The 23,894-nt window shown below is 60.4% G+C and overlaps 1 protein-coding gene across 1 annotated transcript; it reads right to left on the bottom strand.

Annotated features, from left to right (window-relative positions):
• Positions 1–3,584: 3,584 nt before the first annotated feature.
• CPNE7 (copine 7) lies at positions 3,585–23,433 on the bottom strand. Its single transcript, XM_030925042.1, is given in 16 exon segments — positions 3,585–4,301; positions 5,911–6,147; positions 9,024–9,157; positions 9,225–9,276; positions 10,157–10,211; positions 11,714–11,847; positions 13,099–13,158; positions 13,439–13,525; positions 14,191–14,289; positions 14,426–14,515; positions 15,064–15,147; positions 15,723–15,797; positions 16,052–16,126; positions 21,490–21,672; positions 23,162–23,257; positions 23,259–23,433. Coding segments are annotated over 16 exon segments (1,677 nt in total). The 5' UTR covers positions 23,337–23,433; the 3' UTR covers positions 3,585–4,163.
• Positions 23,434–23,894: the final 461 nt, after the last annotated feature.

Genomic DNA, 23,894 nt, shown 5'->3' with positions numbered 1-23,894 from the left:
GGTTCTGACTCACTGAGACTGGGGGGTCACACAGTGGGAGCTGGCGTCCAGCTTGGCTGAGGCAGGCAGCTCCAGGCTGCTTCCAAATCTCAAATCCACCCCCGAGGAGGAGCCCTTCCACCATGGCTGCAGGCAGTCCCTGGACTGGGTCCCGTGGTGGCCTCGCTGTGGCGTCCTGTCAGCAACACCTTTTCTGGTTCTTATTTGGGAAATAAGTCCACATCCAGGCAGGTCATACCCAGGCTATTCTCAGCAAGGGTCAGGCTCTAACTCGAGGTCAGGAGGGGCTGAAGACTCAGGGAACCCATTGGTCTCATCTGGGGGTCTCCACACCGGCCAGCAGAACCCCTGACTGCCCTGTCCTGGGGGCCCCTCTGGGTTTCAGAGCTGGATGTCACACCCCAGGGAGGAAGATGCCGTAAGAGGTGGACCTACAGGAACTGCAGAGCAAGGGTCTCTGTTCCTAGGACTCAGCCTGGGGCCTGCAGGTCCCGCCTAAGCACATGTGCATGTGGATGTTTTAGGCATGTGTGCGCGTGTGTGTGCGTGGATGCACGGGCGTGCATGTGCATGCGTGGATGCATGGGTGCGTGTGTGTGTGCATGGACGCATGGTGCGCGTGTGTGATGCATGGGTGCGTGTGTGATGCATGGTGTGCGTGCATGATGCATGGGTGCGTGTGTGCGTGTGATGCATGGGTGCGTATGTAATGCATGTGTGTGCATGCGTGGATGCATGGGTGCGTGTGTGTGATGCATGGGTGCGTGTGCGGGTGTGTGTGATGCATGGGTGTGTGTGTGATGCATGGGTGCGTGTGTGCTGCACGTGTGTGATGCATGGGTACGTGTGTGATGCATGGGTGTGTATGTGCACGTTTGTGATGCATGGTGCACGTGTGTGATGCATGGGTGCGTGTGTGCACTTGTGTGATGCATGGTGCATGCGTGGATGCATGGGTGCGTGTGTGATGCATGGTGTGCGTGCGTGGATGCATGGGTATGTGTGCATGGATGCATGGTGTGCGTGTGTGATGCATGGGTATGTGTGTACACGTGTGATGCATGAGTGCGTATGTGATGCATGTGTGTGTGCGTGCGTGGATGCATGGGTGCGCGTGTGTGATGCATCAGTGCATGCGTGCATGTGTGATGCATGGGTGCATGTGTGATGCATGGTGCGCGTGTGTGATGCATGGGTGCGTGTGTGCGCGTGTGTGATGCATGGTGCGTGTGTGAAGCATGGGTGCGTGTGTGATGCATGGGTGCGTGTGTGCACGTGTGTGATGCATGGTGCGTGCGTGTGATGCATGGGTGCATGTGTGATGCATGGGTGCGTGTGTGCACTTGTGTGATGCATGGTGCATGTGTGGATGCATGGGTATGTGTGCGTGGATGCACGGTGTGCATGCATGGATGTATGGGTGCGTGTGATGCATGGGTGCGTGTGTGCACATGTGTGATGCATGGATGCGTATGTGATGCATGTGTGTGGATGCATGGGTGCGTGCGCGTGTGTGTGATGCATGGGTGCATGTGTGATGCATGGGTGCATGTGTGCACGTGTGTGATGCATGGTGCGTGCGTGGATGCATGGTGCGTGCGTAGATGCATGGGTGCGTGTGTGATGCATGGTGTGCGTGCATGGATGCATGGGTATGTGTGCGTGGATGCATGGTGTGTGTGATGCATGGTGTGCGTGCGTGGACGCATGGGCGTGTGTGTGATGCATGGTGTGCATGCGTGGACGCATGGGTGTGTGATGCATGGGTGTGTGTGCGCGCACAGGTGTATATATGCTGCTCTGGGTGTGTCTGCACACCAGCTGCACAAAGCTGGCGCCTCTGCTCCTGACTGGCTGTGTGACCTTGGGCAGGGCACCTGGCTGTGCTGAGGCCCGATTTTCTTGTCTGTGAAAAAGGAGTATCTGTCATCCTTTTGGGGCAGGATCCTTGGGTGGTGAGTGACAGAAACCTGCCAGAGCTAATTAGAAAGGAGCTCACAGCTCCTCGATGGGAACTTTCGGCTCAGGAGCAGGCCTGAGCACGTGCCTGCCACCAGCTCTCCGGGTAGTGTCCTTCCCAGGCAGGCCCTGCCCACGTGACCCCGCTGAACAGTCACTGTCCACAGCTCCTCAAGCCAAGAAGCAAGCAAGGGGTCCCAGGACTGAGTGTCACGGGCCAGCTTGGGGCACGTCCATCCCTGGAGCAAACACTATGGCCAGGAGACAGCAGCCCCTGACCGGCCAGTCCTGGGTCCTGTGTTCACCCTGATGGGGTTAAGCGGAGCAGTCATATTATTTGGTTATTACATGTGTCTCTGAGCAACGCTGGCTGCTTTCTCAGGCTGGGGTTGCCGGTGGAAGTCACATCCTCAGAGCTGAGCTGGCAGATGCCATCCTGTCCCTGCTGCCCCTTGATAGTCTCACACACACCCCAGACACCCAGCAACACGGAGACCAGGGTGGCCCAGCCTGCCCACTGGCCTGACCCCGGGGCTGCCGCCTTCCGCCATGGGAGGACAGCAGGAGAAGAGAGGGTGAGAGGAGGGGCCTGGGGTGCTCACGGCCGCTCCCTGCCTGCTCCATAGGGGTCTGGGAGTGGCCACATCCCCGTAAGGCAACGGCTCTGGGAAGGGACGCTCTCTTCAGGGCACCAGCTCACCAAGTGACCCGCCCATCCCTGTCCAAGGGCAGCTCCCTGGGGCCCCACTGGGGCTGCCCCAACCCTGTTCTGAGGTAACTCCTTGGCACCATCTGCTTCCTGCTAGGATCTCAACTGACCAACACCCCTCAGCTTTCACTCAGCCCAGAAACTGACACTTTCCGGCACAAAAACCACACGCAGGTGGCACAGGGCACCAACACTCACCCTCTGCCCAGCCCAAGCCCCCCCCGACCCGCTCAGGGCCCGAAGCCTTCAGATGTGGATGGAGGCGTGATCTCTGGTCCTCTCCATCCCCAAAGAGACCAACGTTGATCCTTCCGAAATTCACAGACTGGCCAGGTTACCATGGTGATATCCATGCTGAACCAAGAGCTAAAAATAGGCCCCAGAGAGGATGGAGGGATGGATGGAGGGATGGACGGTGGACGGATGGGTGGACAGATGGGTGGGTGGATGGATACACAGGGGGATGGGTGGGCCTGGATTCAGGATTGGGACAATTTGTTTTTCTCTGACAGGATAATTCAGGGGAAAACTCAAATTCAGAGCGAGGAGGTTCCAGCAGGTGGGAGATGTCCTGGCTCCATAAGCATCTCACGGAGGCCTCACTCAGTGCCCCCAGCCCAGGTCCCTGAGGTGCAGGTCATGTGGGAGGCTCCTGGCACCCCTGCCTCATGTCCACAGTCCTCACCGAGTGGGTTTCAGGCCTGGGGAGTCCCAGGAAGCCCAACGGAACTCCTTCAGGGGTGGAGGCAGCCATGGTGTGGTTCCCCGCTCCCTGCATCCCTCCCTGGACCCATTCAGTCCAGGGAGGGTCCTGGTGCACTGGGTCTGGGAGAGCCCTTGCCTCAGATGTGGGCACTCCGGGGGCCGGGCCCAGCCCTCTGGGGGGTTGGGGGAGGGACTGAAGGCACAAGAGAACTACAAGGGTAGGGTGACACTTTATTACTCCTGACGCCCCCCTGGCAGAACCCACAGGCCAGGCAGACCCTGCAGACCCCATGGACCTGGGTGCAGAGGCTGGACGGCAAAAAACACAAGGTGGGTGGGGGTGGGGGCACAAGCAGGGACAGAAGGAGGCTAACTGTGGGGACAGGGTGTCTGGGCACCCCGGGCTTTCTCGGGGGCTGGGGTGATGCCTTGCTGGCCCTCTCCCACAAAGATTAGATGCAAAGCAGAGCCCCCAGTCCGTGCCCCTTCTTGTCGGGGCAGGGTCTTCCCTGGATGAGCTCCCAGGCCCCTCCAAGTCCTTCACGCTCTCCCTCCAGCCACCTGGCTCAGGCAGGGCCAGGCATGGAGGCCTGTATTTTATCACCCTTCGGCCTCGGGGGCCCCAGACCCGGGCCCAAGCCAGCAGGATCCCAGGAGGACTGGGAGTGGGGCCTGGTGGGGACTGGAGGCTTCTAGGAGGTCGGAGGGAGCTTAAGAGACCCCAAGGGTGCTGGAGACTGAGGCTCTACAGACCCACTGCTCACTGCCCCTCCCCACGCCCTCCACGTCTTCACGGGGTGCAGCCTGGGCTGGCCTCTCCGGCAGGGACGCCCAGGCCTCTCGGGGGCAGGCCTCTGTGGCTGTAGTACTCCACCACCTGCTTCGGGACCTCGGCCAGCACACACTTGGCTAGCGCTGTAGGGGATGCCTGGAGGGCAGGACAGCTCAGTTACATCTGGGACCTTCGAGATGGAGATCGTCCGTCCCTGCACCTGGGTTACATCCTCCAGAATCAGTGGTGACTACCAACCCCCACCAGAGGCTCACCTGGGGCCAGGCAAGCCTTGCTGAGGATGCTGGCAACACGAGGCTGCACGTGGGTCATTCCAGCCCCCCAAGCATGGACACGAAAAGTGCTGACGTGGCAGGCGAGGCCACCTCCAGTCCAGGCCCCACCCACACTTCCCCAGCAAAGCCCGAGAGTGTCTGTAAGACGTGTCTCACTGCAGAGCTTCATGTGTCTGTAACATGCATGTTTCACTGCGTAGAATGTCATGTGTCTGTCTTCACGCATGTCTGATGTCTTGCTGTGTAGAACTTCACGTCTGTGTTGTGTGCATGTCTTGCTGTAGGGCCCCACGTGTGTGACATATGTGTCTCACCGGGCAGAACCTCACGTGTGTGCTGTGCGTGTCTCACTGGGCAGAACCTCATGTGTGTGCTGTGTGTGTCTCACCGGGCAGAACCTCACGTGTGCTGTGTGTGTCTTGCGTGTGTGACATACATGTCTCACCGGGGAGAACCTCGCGTGTGTGCTGTGCGTGTCTCACCGGGCAGAACCTCGCGTGTGTGCTGTGCGTGTCTCACCGGGCAGAACCTCGCGACCTCGTTGTGCTGTGCGTGTCTCACCGGGCAGAACCTCGCGTGTGTGCTGTGCGTGTCTCACCGGGGAGAACCTCGCGTGTGTGCTGTGCGTGTCTCACCGGGCAGAACCTCGCGTGTGTGCTGTGCGTGTCTCACCGGGCAGAACCTCGCGTGTGTGCTGTGCGTGTCTCACCGGGCAGAACCTCGCGTGTGTGCTGTGCGTGTCTCACCGGGGAGAACCTCGCGTGTGTGCTGTGCGTGTCTCACCGGGGAGAACCTCGCGTGTGTGCTGTGCGTGTCTCACTGGGCAGAACCTCGCGTGTGTGCTGTGCGTGTCTCACTGAGCAGAACCTCGCGTGTGTGCTGTGCGTGTCTCACCGGAGAGAACCTCATGTGTGTGCTGTGTGTGTCTCACTGAGCAGAACCTCGCGTGTGTGCTGTGCGTGTCTCACCAGGCAGAACCTCGCGTGTGTGCTGTGCGTTGTGCTGTGCCGTGTCCTCACCAGGGAGAACCTTGTGTGTGTGACATACAGTCTCACCGGAGAGAACCTCATGTGTGTGCTGTGTGTGTCTCACTGAGCAGAACCTCGCGTGTGTGCTGTGCGTGTCTCACCAGGCAGAACCTCGCGTGTGTGCTGTGCGTCTCACTGGGTCGCAGAGGTTGGCAGCGATGGGGGAAACTGCGTGGGGACCCCAGGAGCCCCCCGTGCTGTTCTCTCTGCTTTTGTGTAGATTTGACGTTTCATAATAGGGGCCGGGGGGTGGTTCAGGTGCTCAAAGTCCCGGCTTCAGATACTGCTGTCGATTTCGGAGGGAACAGCCCGGGACCCCCGAGACCCAAGATGGGACCTGCCACGTCCACTGGCCTGAACCTGGCCTGGGGGGTCTTGGGCAGTGGCACGAACAGGGACCCCCGGGAGTCGGCCTTGACTGAGCCCCTCCAGGACACTCACATTTTTGAGCTCCCGGAAGGGCACAAACTGTACGATGTCCCGGAGCGCGGGCTCACCCCGTGGGGAGCGCAGGACGCCGTCGTCGCCGTCCAGGACCTGCATGTCGGTGAAGTCAGCATTGCCCACGCCCACGATGATGATGGACATGGGCAGGCGTGAGGCACGCACAATGGCCTCCCGCGTGTCGGCCATGTCGGTCACCACACCGTCCGTCAGGATCAGCAGGATGTAGTATTGCTGGGGGCACAGGGAAGGCGTCAGCAGCACCACACCTGCCGTGACCCACGCGCGCCCCGCAACCCACAGGCCCCCAGACAGCCCAGAGCGCCTCCATGCGTCAGTTTCCTAGAACCGCCTTCGGAGCGCGGTGCCTGCGTCACAAACATCACGAACAACAGTGGGTCAGAAGCCCCTCCGTGGTGGGCACTCGGTTCTGGGCCTTCTGTGCCCCAGCTCAGGAAATCTCCAGGAGGGCCCTGGAGCGGGTCTACGAAGTCCACGTTTTACTGATGAGGTCACAGTGCCCGGATGGGAGGTCTGAGGCCAGAGGAGAAACCTGCGATCCCAGGAGCCAGACCTGGAGCCCATACACCTGCTCCAGTCTCTCCAGGGTGTCCACTGTGCTGCACGAGACAGAGTAGAGGCCGGGCGCGGTGGCTCACGCCTGTAATCCCAGCACTTTGGGAGGCTGAGTTGAGTGGATCACCTGAGGTCAGGAGTTTGAGACCAGCCTGGCCAACATGGCGAAATCCCCATCTCTACTAAAATTACAAAAATTAACCAGGCGTGGTAGTGAGCGCCTGTAATCCCAGCTACTTGGGAGGCTGAGGCAGGAGAATTGCTCGAACCTGGGAGGCGGAGGTTGCGGTGAGCTGAGACTGCACCACTGCACCCCAGCCTGGCAACAGAGTGAGACTGTCTCAAAAAAAAGAAAAAGAAAAAGAAAAAAAATGGAACTTAAAATAAAATTCATTTCCATTGTTTAAAAAAAAAAAACCCACTCAATAATCTTGCCCAAACTGTGGACAGTGGGAAACGTAAAGAGAAGGAGGGCTGGCCTGAGCAGCTGCCCCGGGGGGCTGGAACGGCCCTGTCCCCAGCAGAGTGGGAGCCCACAGCAGCCTTCCTAAGGCTGGCCTTGACTGAGCCCGTCCCACTGAGGGCAGATGTGTCCTGGAAACGAACAGGGGCCCCAGGACCCTGCTCAGAGTCACTTTCTCCGTGAGGCTCTCCTTTTGTGCCCTCCCCATCTCCCCTCTGAGCCCCACACCTGTGGGAAGAATTACCTGTTTGCAAGGCGGTCTCCAGTCCAGGCCTACAAGCACCCATGGCTGTGCCCAGCCTGGCTCTCAGCCTTCAGATAAACAGCCCATCCTCAGAAAGTCCCCCACCCCCTCCCAACCCCAGATGATGTCCCAACCCCCGCTGCCAACTGTGTGAGCACCAGGCCCCAAAACACACTGAGGGGCCCTGCGAGGGCCGGGGCTTTGTGTCCAGGAGAGGGACCGAGGGCTCAGCCGATCACGTTTGAGTCCTGGTTTCAACCCAGTTCTAACCACAGAAAACCATGTCATGGAAACACAAACACCAGACAGACGTGCAACGCCAGGAGTGGCGGTTTAGGCACAGTCAGGTGTCGTGGCAGCTTAAAAAGAGAGCTTATCTTTATTAGCGGCTGATACTGATATTTACAGATGAAACTGTCTCAGACTTGCTTCCAGACAACACAGGAACGTGACAGCTGAACAAATCCCGACTCCAGGCTGGGTCCCGTGCCAGGAATAATACTGCTTTGAAAGTTACGATTGTGCCAATTAATGAAATTGGAATATAGTCTACGTATTAGATAAAAGTATTGTATCTAAATTCAATTTCCTGAAATCTGTATTTGTGCTATGGTTATATAAAAGAATATCTTTGCTCTTAGGAAATATACATTGAAATATTAAGAGGTAGGCCAGGCGCGGTGGCTCAAGCCTGTAATCCCAGCACTTTGGGAGGCCGAGGCGGGCGGATCACAAGGTCAGGAGATCAAGACCATCCTGGCTAACACGGTGAAACCCCGTCTCTACTAACAATACAAAAACAAAATTAGCCGGGCTCGGGAGGCTGAGGCAGGAGAATGGTGTGAATCTGGGAGGCGGAGCTTGCAGTGAGCCGAGATCGCACCACCGCACTCCAGCCTGGGCGACACAGCAAGACTCCGTCAAAAAAAAAGAAAAGAAAAAAAAAATTGAAAAATTGAAAAAGAAAACATACAGGAACTACACAGACACGAAGCAGAAGGTGCAACATGTGAGCAGCTGGTGGTCTCGCGGGCCGCAGGACCTCAGCACTCTTGTAACTTTTTGGTGAGTTTAAAATTATTTCAGGCTGGGTGCGGTGGCTCACGCCTGTAATCCCAGCACTTTGGGAGGCCGAGGCGGGTGGATCACTCGGGGGTCAGAAGTTTGAGACCAGTCTGGGCAACACGGTGAAACTCCGTCTCTACTAAAAATACAAAAATTAGCCGGGCGTGATGGCGGGCAGCTGTAATCCCAGCTACTCGGGAGGCTGAGGCAGGAGAATCGTTTAAACCCAGGAGGCGGAGGTTGCAGTGAACCGAGATCGCACCATTGCACTCCAGCCTGGGTGACAGAGCGACACTCTGTCTCCAAAAAAAAGAAGAAGAAGAAAAAAAAAGCAACAGGCTGGTTGTGGCCCCAGCAACACATACAGGGCCACAGAACACAGTGGCAGAGTAGAGCCCAGCGCAGTTCTCGGCACCATATCATTCATGCAAAGTAAAGACACACGTAAACAAAATGACAATGCACGTACAGCCAAACAGTAGACGTGTGCGGCCCTGCGGTGCCCAGAGGAAGAGGAGGGGGCAGCCTTGCTGGAGCTGTAGCCGTGACCCTGTGAGGCGATGGACAGCCCTGTGCCCGAGACACCTGCAGCTTTGATGCAGACGTAGTCAACCAGCTGGGCCCCCACCCTCCTGAGTTGTTCTGCCTTGGGGCCTCTGTGCTGGCTGTTCCCTCTGCCTGGCTGCCTCCCTAATGTCCAGGCGCTGGTGCACACATAGCCGACCCCACACCACGCATGCACCACGCCCCCCGGGCACCTACAGAGGCTTCCCCAGTGCGTTCCTCGGCCGCCGCCACGCGTGCCACCTTGGAGATGATGGGCGCCACGTTGGTGGGGCCGTAGAGCTGGACCCTGGGCAGACAGTTCTGGTAGGCCTCCACCACGCCCTGGATGCCTGTGGGGGGCAGGGGGTGAGCCCAGCCCCCTTGCACCCCCTCCCCAGGCCTGCCTCGAGCTCCTACCTTCACACTCATCATCCTCAGGGTTGAAATTGATGGCAAAGTCATGGGACACCTGGGTGGGAGCAACAGGGTTCGGTCAGCTGCTCATTGCAACCCCCCCCCACTGGCCCCACATCTCTCCGTCAGCTGCTCCCCCCCAGCCCCCATGTCCCCCCCCACTGAGAGAGGTAGGCTTCGACTTTCTAGGGGAAGCCGAACCCGTGGGTGGCCATGTTCTGCAAAGTCATGAGACAGAGGGGGAGGCAGACCCCCTGGCTTCAGCAGTGCCTGATGCTTACATTAGCCAGTCAATCCCCACACACCATGGTTTCTGTTGAAGCCAGTTGAATTTTTTTGTTTTGTTTCTTTCTTTTGTTTTTTGAGCAGAGTCTCGCTCTATAGGCCAGGCTGGAGTGCAATGGCGCAATCTCGGCTCACAGCAACCTCTGCCTCCTGGGCTCAAGCAATTCTCTTGCCTCAGCCTCCCAAGTAGCTGGGATTATAAGCGTGCGCCACTACGCCCAGCTCATTTTTGTATTTTTAGTAGAGACGGGGTTTCACCATGTTGGCCAGGCTGGTCTGGAACTCCTGACCTCAGGTGATCTGCCCGTCTTGGCCTCCCAAAGTGCTGGGATTACAGGTGTGAGCCACTGTGCCTGGCCGAAGCCAGTTGAATTGTTATGTGCATTAGAGGATTCCAGACTAATGTCCTTCCCTGTCTCCTGAAAGAACATGGAGCTGGCCTCCAGACACCCCTCAAGCTAACAAGTCCTAGGAGGTTAAAGGCCAGCCTCTCTGGCTGGAAGCCTGGAGTTCCCGCTTCGCGCCCCAATCCCATCCTACAGTTGCCAGTTCCCAGCAGGCAGCCAGGGCTCCCCGGGCCAGGCCGCCCTCTGCCTGGGAGGGCATGGGAAGGGCACAACTCGGAGGTCCCGGGCTCTGGGTTCTCCTACCTCATACTTGGGCGGGATCCGGGCTCCAAACCCCAAAGCGGAAAACCTCTTGTCGCTGTAAGAGAGGCAGGCGGTCACCGGGGGCCCTGACCTCTCCTGGCTGCAGCAGGGGCCGCTTCTGAGGAAACACGACTAGCACCCAAAAGACAAGGGCGGGCCCAGGCCTGGGACCACGGCAGCAAGCACCTGCCAGAGGAGACCAGGGCCACACGGGCCCAGGCCTGGGACCACGGCAGCAAGCACCTGCCAGAGGAGACCAGGGCCACACGGGCCCAGGCCTGGGACCACGGCAGCAAGCACCTGCCAGAGGAGACCAGGGCCACACGGGCCCAGGCCTGGGACCACGGCAGCAAGCACCTGCCAGAGGAGACCAGGGCCACACGGGCCCAGGCCTGGGACCACGGCAGCAAGCACCTGCCAGAGGAGACCAGGGCCACACGGGCCCAGGCCTGGGACCACGGCAGCAAGCACCTGCCAGAGGAGACCAGGGCCACACGGGCCCAGGCCTGGGACCACGGCAGCAAGCACCTGCCAGAGGAGACCAGGGCCACACGGGCCCAGGCCTGGGACCACGGCAGCAAGCACCTGCCAGAGGAGACCAGGGCCACACGGGCCCAGGCCTGGGACCACAGCAGCAAGCACCTGCCACAGGCGGGGAACTGAGGCCCGGGGCGGCAGAGGCACAGGCCAGTGTGCAGGGCGGGCACGGTCCTGCCGCCGGTGAGGCTGCCTCCCAACTCCATGCCTGTGCACACGCTGTCTCCCTGCAGACGCCTCCTCAGGGGGCTCCCAGACCCCGGGAGGGGTCCTGTGGGGCCAAGGCACCCACTATGGCCCTCATCAAACCAGACAGAGGGGTCTGTGGGGCAGGGAGCTCAGGGCATCCTCTCAAGCCTCAGGCCAGGGGTCTGTGTTGTGGTGAGAAGCTCAGAGCACAGAGTTTTATGCCAGGCCCTCCCTGGTAGAGTATCCACGGGTGAGCCCCATGCCTCTGTGACCTCAGTTTGCTCCTCTGGCAAAGCAGGACACAGACGTCCCCCCAGGACCACGTGCAGTCTGTGTGGCAGCCTCCAGTAGGGCTGCTCAACCCTTCCTCACAGAATCTTCTTTTTCTTTCTTTTTTTTTTTGTGACGGAGTTTCGCTCTGTCACCCAAGCTGGAGTGTAAAGGCATGATCTCAGCTCACTGCAACCTCCGCCTCCCGGGTTCCAGCGATTCTCCTGCCTCAGCCTCCTGAGTAGCTGGGATTACAGGTGCCTGCCACCATGCCCAGCTCATTTTTGTATTTTCAGTAGAGACAGGGTTTCACCATGTTGGCCAGGCTGGTCTCAAACTCCTGACCTAAGGTGACTGACCCGCCTCCGCCACCCAAAGTGCTGGGATTACAGGCGTGAGCCACCACACCCGGCCCCTCGCAGTCTGACAAAGTCACAGTGCCCACCTCATGGGGCCCCCAGGCCTGACCTGGAGCCCAGGGGGATGAGGGGAAGGCAGCGGGGCACACCTGTCATAGCTGACCTGGAGCCCAGGGGGTGAGGGGAAGCTGGCCGCACGCACCTGTCATAGTCCTGGCAGATCTCGCCCACGGACACCAGTGCCTTCAGGTACTCATTGGGCTGGTAAGGGTTGATGTAATGCAGGGAGCAGCTGTTCCGCGGGTCTCCATTGGAGGCGGTGAAGTCAATGGCCACCTGCAGCGGGCCGGGAGCCGGGAGCTGTGATGGGCCGGGGCTCCCCGAACCCGCTCCTGACAGGTAGAGAAACCACACCCAGAGCGGCCAGGACTCAGGGTCAGGGGCTGCATGCGTGGGTGGGGCTCGGGGGCTGCTGCTGGAGCTACCTCACCTGCTACACAGGGCCAGGAGGGGTCTCCTCAAAACCTGCCAACCCCTAGGCTCCCTGGATCCCCGGGAGGACACGCCACCGGGATCACCCTGGCCTTGTGGGGTCCCCGCCCATCCTTGTTACCAGCCACCCAACCCCTCTATCACCCTCCCCGGCAGGGCCTGACAGAACCGAGCCTGGGTTGGGTCTCTCCACGTTTCCCACATGCTGGCTTCTCCCAAAGCCACTCTGGGGCTCGTTCAACAATAACATGAACCAGTGCATCTGCAAATGACACAAGGGTGACACGGGGTGACACGGGGGTGACACAGGGGGCCATGTATCTGTGGGTGACACGGGGGTGACAGAGGGGGCCGTGTATCTGTGGGTGACATGAGGGTGACACGGGGGTGACACGGGTTGTGCCGGGCTCCTTGGATGACACGTAGAACCTGTGGCTGGTTCACCCAAACGCTCACTCCGGCTTCTCCTCCTCCACGTTTTGTCTGTTTTTTTTTTTTTTTTTTTTTTTTTTTTTTTGAGACGGAGTCTTGCTCTGTCGCCCAGGCTGGAGTGCAGTGGCCGGATCTCAGCTCACTGCAAGCTCCGCCTCCCGGGTTTACGCCATTCTCCCGCCTCAGCCTCCCGAGTAGCTGGGACTACAGGCGCCCGCCACCTTGCCCGGCTAGTTTTTTTTTTGTATTTTTAGTAGAGACGGGGTTTCACCGGGTTAGCCAGGATGGTCTCGATCTCCTGACCTCGTGATCCGCCCGTCTCAGCCTCCCAAAGTGCTGGGATTACAGGCGTGAGCCTGGTGATGTCACTTCCCAAGGGGGACTGGGGCTGCTTCCTGAACCCCTAGCCTGTTTCCTCGACTGCACAAAAGGGGGGACCCCCAGGAGCCGCACATGGAGACATTGGCTGACAAGAACCGCCAGTGCCCTTTCACCCCCCAGGCTGGGGACCCTCAGGAGCTGGGGGACTCCAGGTATCTGGCCTGGTTCCTTCTCAGGGTGGTGGGCGGGGGTGGGGGTGGGGGTGGGAGTGGGGGCGGAGGCGGGGGTGGGGGACGGGCGGGGGACAGGTGGGGGCGGGGACGGGCAGGGCCACGGACTCACGGTGAAGTGGATCTGGCAGCCGCCCATGATATAGTCCAGGAAGGAGTAAACCCTGTGGAACTTCCGGCCAGCAGTGTCGGTGGCCACCTCGGCCAGGGACACCGAGGCCAGCGGTGTTGGCACCCACCCCCACCAAAGACGCCGAGGCCGGTGCCAGCTGGGATCCAGGCCTCCCTCCCCCAGGCAGCCCAGTCCCTCTCCCTCCTCTCCTCTCCCGCGTCCTCTCTCCCCAACCTGCCCCTCCCCAGGCCTCTGGTCGAGGCTCCATCCAAGGGGCAATCAGAGGGGCAGCGGAAGCCCCTCCTGTGGGCCGGAGGCTTCGGGCATGGCCGCTTCTCACCTTCAGGTCAGCCAGGATGACCGCCCCCGAGTTCTTGTAACTGCGTCTCTTCTGCTTGTATTTGGGATTCACACAGTCCCACTGGGCCTGGGGCAGGAACAAGCAGAGGCCCCCCCAGAGTGGAAGCTCTGAACACCCACCAGGGAGACCCCACCCAAGACCGTCCTCAGGAGCGACGGCGATCCCCCTTTGGTGGGGAAGGGCAGGGCTGCTGCAGGGCAGCCGGAAGGGGCAGCGTGGGTCAGACACGAATGAAGAGGGATGGGAGTTGGACCCCCCACCCGGCATGGCCCTGTCATTAAGCCCAAGGACACTGAGGCCTAGGCAGGGGGGCAGGAAGCAGGGCCCGGGGTGGCCTCCCCACTGCACCGTCATCTGGCTGCTGCGGGCTGGGCAGGCAGACACAGGGGAGGGCACCCCTTGACCCCACCTCCCACCACCCCCGTGCCCAGCTCTGCCCCTAGACGGTTTCACAGACACAAGCCCCATGAGGGCCGGCCCAGCCCTGGATGGTGCCTGAAAATTTCCAGCTGAACCTGATGGGGGCCACCCCTGCTATGACCCCTCGGGAACCAGCACCAGAGTCCACCATCCCAGCCTTCTCTGGTTATAACAAGTCATTGTCACCGCTCCCCACAACCCCGTCAGGACAGTGGGACAGGGTTTCACAGCCTCTGTGGTGGGGCCAACATAGGCGCAGCCCAGATGTGCCCCCGCTCACCTGCCCCTCCCCAGAGGCCCCTCCCACTCACCTGCCCCTCCCTGAAGACCTTCTGCATCTCCGCGAAGGTGGTAGTAAATTCTCCGATGAAGTCGTGTTTTCCTCGAGAGTCGTAATCCCAGACCAGGCACTGGGGAGCCCAGTCCCCCTCAGCACTGCCCCTTGGGGGCCCCAGGACCCTTCCACCCCTGAGCCCGGGTGTCTCCATCCCCGGCCCACATCCAGGCCACCCACTCATTGCCCCCTTGGTCTGTCCCGTCCCCCACCTTCAGAGGCCTTGTCTCCTCGCAGCTGCAGAGGGAGCTCAGCGAGACTTTGAAGGGCTCCCATACGGGGTTCAGGTTGTTCTTCACCACCTGTGGGCCGGGAGGGGCTGGCTCAGGGGAGGCCCAGGGCCCTGGGATCCTTGGGGCGGACAGAGACCTGGGTGGAAGAGTAGTGTGAGGCGGGCACCGCTGGCCCTGCCCCTGCGTCACCCCAGACAGCGCCGGGGCCCTGAGCTGGGGCTGGCACCCCCTCCCCGCACGAAGCCGTGTGGGGACCCGGGAGCCACATTTCCGAGCCCTGTGCCTCCACCTTCGTAACTTCTGCCATCTCTGAGCCACCTGCACTGCTCTCCTTAAACAGATTCATTTTCACTCAAGTTAATTTCTCTCAAAAGAAAGCGCTCTCTCACTGCAGTTGCTGAAATCCCATTTCACCTGCAGAAGTGGAAGGGAGGCCTAAAAATAATCACAGTCACAACTAAACAAGCCTGTTGGATTCTGGCTACAGACACCGCCGCGAAGGCCCTGGGCCAGCGGCTCCCTGTTGGAGGCTGGGAGCTCCTCCCGTGTGGCCAGAGATGCAGGAGGGCTGGGGACAGCCCCTTCCCCTCCCTGCGTTCCCATCCCCGGCCGCTCACCTCCGTCCTGTACACCAGCTGCAAGCCCTGGTCGTCGTTGACCCGGTAGAGCTCCAGGAAGGGGTCGGACTTGCTGAAGAGGTCCTGGGGAGAGGCACAAGGGCTGCTGGGCCAGGCACTGTGAGATCGGGCTTTGGATAGGAGCTGGCTTTGTCATTCCCAGGGCTCACTTCACGCCACCAGCTGCTAATTCCTCAGGCACAAAACGAGGCAGCAAGTCTGCGCGGAGAGCATCTCCTCTCTCCCTCCCACCCCCGGGATCTGACCACAGCGCACGACTCCCCTCCAAGGAGACACCCTACACAGCAGGGTGGGACCCTGTTCTGAGCTGCTCCAGCTCCTCCCCTTTCAGGACGGTGGCCTGGGGGTGCTGGGCCTCTTTCCCCATCACTGAGCAGGGTCATGAGTGGTCATCACAGTGGGGAGTGCCCTGGTCCCAGCCCGGCTGCCAGGAGGGGCGGGAGAGCTAATGGCGGTGACAGTGACGATGGTGACCGTGACAGCAGCACGCCCAGCCCCACCCCACGCACACTCCGCACGCTGCACACACATCTCATACAGGACACGGCCACGCGAGGTCAGCGCTGGGCAGGGACCGGGTTTTCGAACTGGTTCCCAGACCTTAGCCTGAGCCAGGCACGCCCGGCACCCGCCCTCACCTTGTCATCCAGCTTCCTGGCCCGGAAGGAGAGCTCTACGTAGCCGTTGTTCCCCGAGATGTCCTCAGCGATCACCTGGCAGGGGTACGCCAGGGCTCCAGGCTTGGCCAGGCGGGGCCTGACCCCACCGTGGGGGACCCGAGGCCCCAGGCCAGCCGACCCCACCCAGCCGGGCCTGAGAGGAGGCGTCTGGGTGCCCCCAGGGCTGTGCAGCTGCCGGCTCCTGCAGACCCTCCCTGGACCGCACGCTGCCCATCTTCCACTCGGAACACCCCTCGGAGCCACAGCAGCAGGGCCTGTAGGCTGCAGCAGGTGCACCCGGGCCTCACCGTGATGGTGGACTTGCCGGCGTTCCTGCCAAACTTGAGCAGCAGCGGGCGGGTCACTTTCTTCTGAGCCACAATCTGTAAGTCAGAAGCATCAGGCAGGGAGGGGCAGGCAGGGACGGCTCCTCACCCTGGGGACCCCACAGTGCCCTCACCCGGACTCTCAGGCCTGTCCTGTCTCCCCGCCCCCCACCATGGGCTTCACTGCCCAGGGCCCGGCGCCCCCTTTGCTGCTGCTCTCAAGCACCTGCCATCCCTGTGTGTGGCCACCCCTGCACATTCACCACCTCACGGGGCCAGCAGTCGCCCGGAGGAGGCAGAGGTCATCCCACCTATTTACCAGGTGAGAAAACAGGCTCAGGTGGAAGCCAGGTAGCAGCTCACAGCCTAGCCGGCGTGCACCTGCACAGGTGTGGTGGGAGCCCTCCACAGGTAAGCACATCTGCCCTGACCTTCTCCAGGCCCAGGTGAGAACCGGCAGAGGCAGAGGCGAGGCAGGTCAAACGGCCCCGGACCCTCAGCCCAGCATGCCCACGTGGCCCCAGGTGGCAGAAAGGGTGTGAGTGAGGTGCCGGCCCGGGACCCCACCGCTCACTCCTCTGAGAAGGCGCTGAGGAGCAGAGTTGATTGTCCAAGGTGGACTGGGGCTTAGACCCTGGCGCCTCCTCACACAGCCGGGGCCTCCTCCTCCTCACCAGGCCCTGCTGGCCGTCCGCCCCATCGGCTCTGAGCCCCTAACTGGGGTGGGTGGCGGATGACAGGCCCAGGCCCCTGCAGCCACATCATCTCCTCAGTGGGGAGCAGGGCGGGGGCGGGGCACACGGCCCTCCCAGGCTCCGTGTCCTAAAGGAGACAGTGATGACCCCGGCAAGCGGGGACCGCAATCTCCTCACAACTCGATGAGAACTCGATGGTGTTCTCAGCAACCATCGAGTGACCCACTAGGTAGCAGGTGTGCGCTTCTCACCTGCCCCTCACACCTGCTACTGCCTGGCAGATGCTGGGGGTCCCAGTGAGGTGGGTTGAATACAAAGCAGAGAGGGGCAGTCCTTCCACCCCCACCAGGGCCAGCCCGGCCAGCAGCTTCAGAGCATGTGGCACTTTCCACACAGAAGAGAAAACAGATCCCAGGTCGGGGCTGGGGAAGTCAAATCAGGCTAAGGGGTGGGAAGGCTCTCTTAGGGGTGCAAAGAAGGGGTCCTGGGTGCTGGGAGGGGGAGCCTCGGGCCAGGGCCCCCAAGATTCCCCGATTTAAAGGTTTCCCTCTAGGGTTCCAGAGCCAGGGCGTCTGCCTCACACCTGGGACTCGCCTGCCGGCCTGGTTTGCTTCCAGGGAGTGCGCAGAAAAGAAGGAGTGGCCTCCCCTTTCTGGCAGAGCAGGTCCTTAGAAGGGAAACGGGCTTAGGCTAACATCACAGACTCCCCTACCAGGAAGAGTGAGATCGCTGGTTTGTGCTAACAGCGTTTAATAAGCACCTCCCATGCGCCTGGCTCTGGGCTGAGTTACTGTTTACTTCAATCACATGAGGAAACAGCTGAGGCAGAAGTCAGGCGTCAGAGGTCAGGTCAGGCTCAAGCCACAGCACAGGGACTGGGTGCCAGGAGCTTCTCCCTTGACCATGGTGCCCTGCAGGTCAGCAGAAGCCCACAGGGGCCCTCCTCATTGCTTGAAGTTTGCACATATACACAGCACACGTGCTCACACACACATTCATATCTACACGCAGGTGTCCACACGGGCCCTGTGCGTGTGCTTATGTGGACAGGCGTAGGATGTCCTGTATGGATTATGATACACGAGTGCACCTGTGTGTGCATAGAAAGGTGTCCAGGCCAGACACAGTGGCTCATGTCTATAATCCCAACATTTTGGGAGCCCAGGGTGGGTGGATCGGTGAGCCCCAGAGTTCAAGACTAGCTGGGGCAACATGGTGAGACCCATGTCTCTTTAAAAAATGCAGAATTGGCCGGGCATGGTGGCTCACGCCTGTAATCCCAGCACTTTGGGAGGCCGAGACGGGCGGATCACGAGGTCAGGAGCTCGAGACCATCCTGGTTAATACGGTGAAACCCCGTCTCTACTAAAAATACAAAAAATATTAGCCAGGCGAGGTGGCGGCGCCTGTAGTCCCAGCTACTGGGGAGGCTGAGGCAGGAGAATGGCGTGAACCCGGGAGGCGGAGCTTGCAGTGAGCTGAGATCCGGCCACAGCACTCCAGCCTGGGCGACAGAGCGAGACTCTGTCTCAAAAAAAAAAAGAAACAAAATGCAGAACTTAGCCAGGTTTGGTGGCGTACACCCGTAGTCCTAGCTACTCAGGAGGCTGAGGTGAGAGGATTGCTTGAGCCCAGGATGTTGAGGCTGCAGTGAGCCATGATTGTGCCACTGCACTCCAGCCTGGGCGACAGAGTGAGACCCCGACTCAAAAAAAAGCGTGTCCATACTTTTGTGTCCATGCCATCCTCTTCTGTCTGTGCTCTCCCTAACTCCCGGTTTCCTTATCTAAAAAATGGGGAGGACAACAGGATCGATGGCGGGCCAGCTCCGACTGAGGCTGCAGTGGGATGAGTCACGCAGACATTATGTTGGGTAAAAGAATCCCACAGCAGGGAGAACACGCACTGTGATTCATGGACGTGGAATTCCAGAACAGACGAACCAGGCGGGGAGCTAGCGGCAAAGGGGCAGAGGGAGCTGGGGGTGATGGAATGTTCCATGTGATGGGTGAAATGTTCTGTGTGACGGGTGACGGGATGTTCCATGTGACGGGTGATGGAATGTTCCGTGTGACGGGATGTTCCGTGTGAACAAGAGATAAGGATGTTCCATGTGACGGGTGATGGGATGTTCCATGTGACAGGATGTTCTATGTGATGGGATGTTCCGTGTGATGGGTGATGGGATATTCCGGGTGATGGGATATTCCGTGTGATGGGATGTTCAGTGTGATGGGATGTTCCGTGTGATGGGATGTTCCATGTGATGGGTGTTCCATATGACAGGTGATGGGATGTTCCATGTGACAGGTGACGGGATGTTCCGTGTGACGGGTGATGGGATGTTCCATGTGAATGGATGTTCCGTGTGATGGGTGACGGGAGGTTCTGTGTAACCAGTGACGGGATGTTTCGTGTGATGGGTGAGATGTTCCATGTGATGGATGACGGGATGTTGCGGGTGACGGGTGACGGGATTTCCGTGTGAACAGGTGATAAGGATGTTCCGTGTGACAGGTGACGGGATGATCAGTGTGATGGGTGTTGGGATGTTGCATGTGACAGGTGATGGGATGTTCCATGTGACGGGATGTTCCGTGTGACAGGTGTTCCGTGTCATGGGTGATGGGGTGTTCTGTGTGAGCAGGTGATATGGATGTTCCATGTGACAGATGACAGGATGTTCCATGTGATGGGTGACGGGATGTTCCGTGTGACGGGTGATGAGGTGTTCCATGTGACGGGTGATGGGGTGTTCCATGTGATGGGTGTTCCGTGTGATGGGTGATGGGATGTTCTGTGTGACGTGATGTTCCGTGTGACGGGATGTTCCGTGTGATGGGATGTTCCGTATGACGGGTGTTCCGTGTGATGGGTGATGGGGTGTTCCGTGTGAGCAGGTGATAAGGATGTTCCATGTGACAGGTGACGGGATGTTCTGTGTGATGGGATGTTCCGTGTGACGGGATGTTCTGGGTGATGGGATGTTCCGTGTGATGGGTGATGGGATGTTCTGTGTGAGCAGGTGATAAGGATGTTCCGTGTGATGGGTGACAGGATGTTCTGTATGATGGGTGATGGGATGTTCTGTGTGATGGGTGATGGTCAGGTGTGTACAGTCACCTAAACTTGTCAGTCTCAACCCTTAAGATTTATGCATTTTGTCGTAAAAAAAATTTTTTTTTTTTTGAGACGAAGTCTCACACTGTTGCTTGGGCTGTTGTGCAGTGGTGCGATCTCACCCCCACAACCTCTGCCTCCCAGGTTCAAGCGATTCTCCTGCCTCAACCTCCCAAGTAGCTGGGAGTACAGGTGCGCACCACCACACCCGGCTAATTTCTTTTGTGTTTTTAGTAAAGATGGGGTTCTGCCATGTTGGCCAGGTTGGCCTTGAACTCCTGACCTCGTCCTCGGCCTCCCAAAGTGCTGGGATTGCAGGTGTGAGCCACACCAGTCTCGGCAAGGTGTGAGGATTCAACGTGCAGCACGGGAAGTGTTTAGCGCAGTGTCCAGCAATGCCCCGCACATCAACAGATACTCTGGTGATGACTTGCAGAAGCCACTTTTGGGCTGGCTGTGGAGGCCGTAACCCAGAGGGCATCACCAAGGGCAGTGGCCACCATAGGACCTGCTGCTCACAAGGAGACTTTTTTTTTCTTTTCTTTTCTTTTCTTTTTTTTTTTTTGAGACAGAGTCTCAATCTGTCACTCAGGCTGGAGTGCAGTGGCACGATCTCCACTCACTGCAACCTCTGCCTCCCGGGTTCAACTGATTCTCCTGCCTCAGCCTCCAGAGTAGCTGGGATTACAGGCGTGCGCCACCACACCCGGCTAATTATTGTACTTTTTGTAGAGATGAGGTTTCAACATGTTGGCTAGGCTGATTTCGAACTCCTGACCGCAGGTGATCCGCCTGCCTCGGTCTCCCACAGTGCTGGGATCACAGGTGTGAACCACCACGGCCGGCCACCAGGAGACTTTGAGGTGCTGATATGGAGCAACTGCTGCATGTCATGGAAGTGAAAACACAAGATGCAGAACAGGAAACATAATTTGTGTTTTTTTGAAAAAAGAGGAAAAGTGGGCTGGGCGCCGTGGCTCACGCCTGTAATTCCAGCACTTTAGGAGGACAAGGCGGGCGGATCACGAGGTCAGGATTTCAAGACCAGCCTGATAAACACGGTGAAACCCCATCTCTACTAAAAATACAAAAATTAGCCGGGCATGGTGGCGGGCGCCTGTAATTCCAGCTACTCGGGAGGCTGAGGCAGGAGAATTGCATGAACCCAGGAGGTGGAGCTTGCAGTGAGCTGAGATCCGGCCACTGCACTCTAGCCTGGGCAACAGAGCGAGACTCCATCTCAAAAAAAAAAAAAAAAAAAAAAAAGAAAAGGAAGAAAAAAGAGGAAAAGTGATAGGCTTGTTTGCTCCTGTGAGAATCTCTCTCTGGACAGTGTCCAAGGACCTGACAGCAGCTGGATGGGGCAGGAGGGAGGCACTCCACAGCCTTTTATACCTTCAGGCTTTAAAACATACGAATGCGTTGCCCAGTTCAAAATTACATGTATATATTAATGTAATAAGGACCGTTCAGGAGAAGCTGTGGAGGGGCGGAGCCAGGCTGGCCACCCCAGCAGGGTCCTGGCGGTGCTGGTACATCAGCCTTGAATCGGCTGTGGCCCCCACACCAACCACCCTCCTCCCTCTGAGGGGACGGGGCACCCACCTGCCCCAGGGTGCACTCCATGCCCCCCAGGAAGTCGTCCTCCTGACAGCTGAAGCCGCTGGGCCCATGTGTGTCGTATACCTCAAAGCGCAGCCTCTGCACCTCCTCGAAATAGTAGTCCACGGTGAAGACTTTGGAGAACACGGGATGCAGGCTGCTCCGGACCACCTCGGTTCTGCCCACCTGCAGGTGCACCCTGTGAGCTGACCCCATCGAGGGGCTTCCACCCCAGGCTCCAGCCCTGTCTCCCCTCTGCCGCTTACCCACACCCACACACCCCAGGAGGACTCACACCCTTGGAAGACCTCCTCCTGCCTGCTCTCTGTCCATGGAACTGTACTCCCGAGGGCCACCCTGGGGGTCACCCCTGGCCAGCTGTGGGCCGCAGCTTCTCAGCTCACACCCACCACTGTCTGCTCCACCCTCAGATCACAGATGGGGAAACTGAGGCTCAGAGAGGATGAGAATGACATGCTGAGTCGGGGGCGAGATCAGATTCACACCCTGGGCTGGGCAACCCTAAAGTGCAGGACGCTGCCCAGCATCAGCTGAGTGGGGAGGGGGCCTAAGGTATAGGGGAGCCCTCCCTCCTGGCTGGGGTACCATGGGTTCACCAGCCTCTCACATCCGGCGCAGTTCCCTGGTCAAAATGCCCCCTAACGACAAGACCCAGCTGGGCCCGTGGTCTACTCATCTCAGAATCCCGAAAAATCCTGCACCTCAAACCAAGGGCAAGCATGGGCCACCCGTTCAGCTTAGGCTCTGAGGGGCGGGCACGGGGCCTCCCGGGGGAGCCAGAGCCGCGGGGACAGGCGGTGGGGGCGGGGCAGGCCCTTCACCCTCAAGGCCGATGACCGGAGACGCCACCGGTGACAGCGACCCAGGACCTCGCGACACGTCCCCTCCACCGCCCGAGCAGCCGCTGGGGTCCCCCTGCCCACCCCGCCCGGGCCCGCGCTCTGGAGTCTGGAGAGACCCCTGCGCCCGAGAAAAGCGCTGGCGCGCCGCGTGGACTGGGGTTCGAGCTCCAGCTCCTCCACCCGCCGCGGCTTCGCGCCCCGCGTTTCTCACCCTTTCGAGGTGAAGCCACGCGTTTCACGCGAGATGGTGACCGAGGAAGCGCCCATCTGGCGCCGGTCCCGTGCCCCTTCCGACCCCAACCGCGGACACACCGGGGTCGCCTGAGACCCACGTTGGAGCGGGAGCCCCGGACGCCTGGAGGTCCGCCCCGCAGCGCGCGCTCCCTCGGGCCTGCTCCCGCCCCGTGGTGAGGACCCGACCCCAGTCCAGCCTCCGCCCCTCGTCGGCCGGCGCCCCTCACCCCTCAATCTCCTCTGCGCCTCTCAGGTCGAGCCCCCTGCCCACGCCTGGACGCTTCACGCTGGCCCAGGGCCCCCTCCCCAAATCCTGGGCCGCGCCCCTCGCTGCGGGGCACCCCCCTCTCCTCCGAACCCCGCTCGCCGCCGCCTCCTCCAGCCCAACCCCTCCCCACCGCTCTGGACACCCCCCCAGACTAGGTAACCCCCAACCCGGACCCCGAGCTGAGCCCCAGCTGCGGGGCCCCCCGCCTTGCGCCCCGCTGGCCTCAGCGCGCCCGCTCCGGTCTCCGCATCCCCAGCTCGGCGCCCGCCCCGGCCCGGTGGCCTCTCGGCCTCCCGCGCCCCGGCCCTACCTGCACCCACTGGCCCTGCGCCTGCTGCAGCAACGCCACGCTGGGGTCGGACTTGGTGAGCGGGTCGCGGTCCAGCAGGTGCCGGCAGCTGAGCCGCTAGTTCCACCTTCGAGGCGCAGGGCGCGGGCAACCCCCCGGGGGCCGCCGCCGCCCCGCGCTCCGAGCCCGCGCTCATGCTCCCGGCGTTCGGGGGCCAGGCTGGGCGCACGGAGGGGCCGCTGCCCGCGAGTCGGCGCCGCCGCGGCGCCCGGGAAATGGTGGCCGGCCCAGGCGTGGCCGCGCTTCCCTGAACGCCTGCCGGGCGCGGGCGCACGTGGCTCGGGCAGCCGCCGTGCGGGGACTGCAGGGGGTGGGGCGCGGCCGGGGGGCGGGGCCGGGGAGGGGCGCGGCGGGAAAGCGGGGCAGGGGGCAGAGGCAGGGGTGCCCCTTGGAGATCCCCGGGAGGAGACAGCTTCTAATTCCCCGGGGACCCCCCACCAACTGATAGCTTTGGGGTCAAGTCGGGCGCGCCCTCCCCGGCTGTGCGCATCCCCGGCCCAGGGACTCGCTCCGGGCTGGAGGCTCCGAGCTGCGCGGGGCCTGAGCCCGGGTTCGGACCCAGGCAGACCCTGGGGAGGCGAGGGGGGACCCCAGCTTGGCACCAGATCCCCACACCCTTCCCGGATGTCTCGGATCCCATCTCCAGGTTCCGCTGGTTTCGGGTACTCGCCACCTCCATCAACAAGCATTTAGT

This window comes from Rhinopithecus roxellana, chromosome 20 (genome assembly GCF_007565055.1).
Source record: "Rhinopithecus roxellana isolate Shanxi Qingling chromosome 20, ASM756505v1, whole genome shotgun sequence".
NCBI lineage: Eukaryota > Metazoa > Chordata > Mammalia > Primates > Cercopithecidae > Rhinopithecus > Rhinopithecus roxellana.
This window is presented reverse-complemented; position numbering and strand designations above follow the sequence as displayed.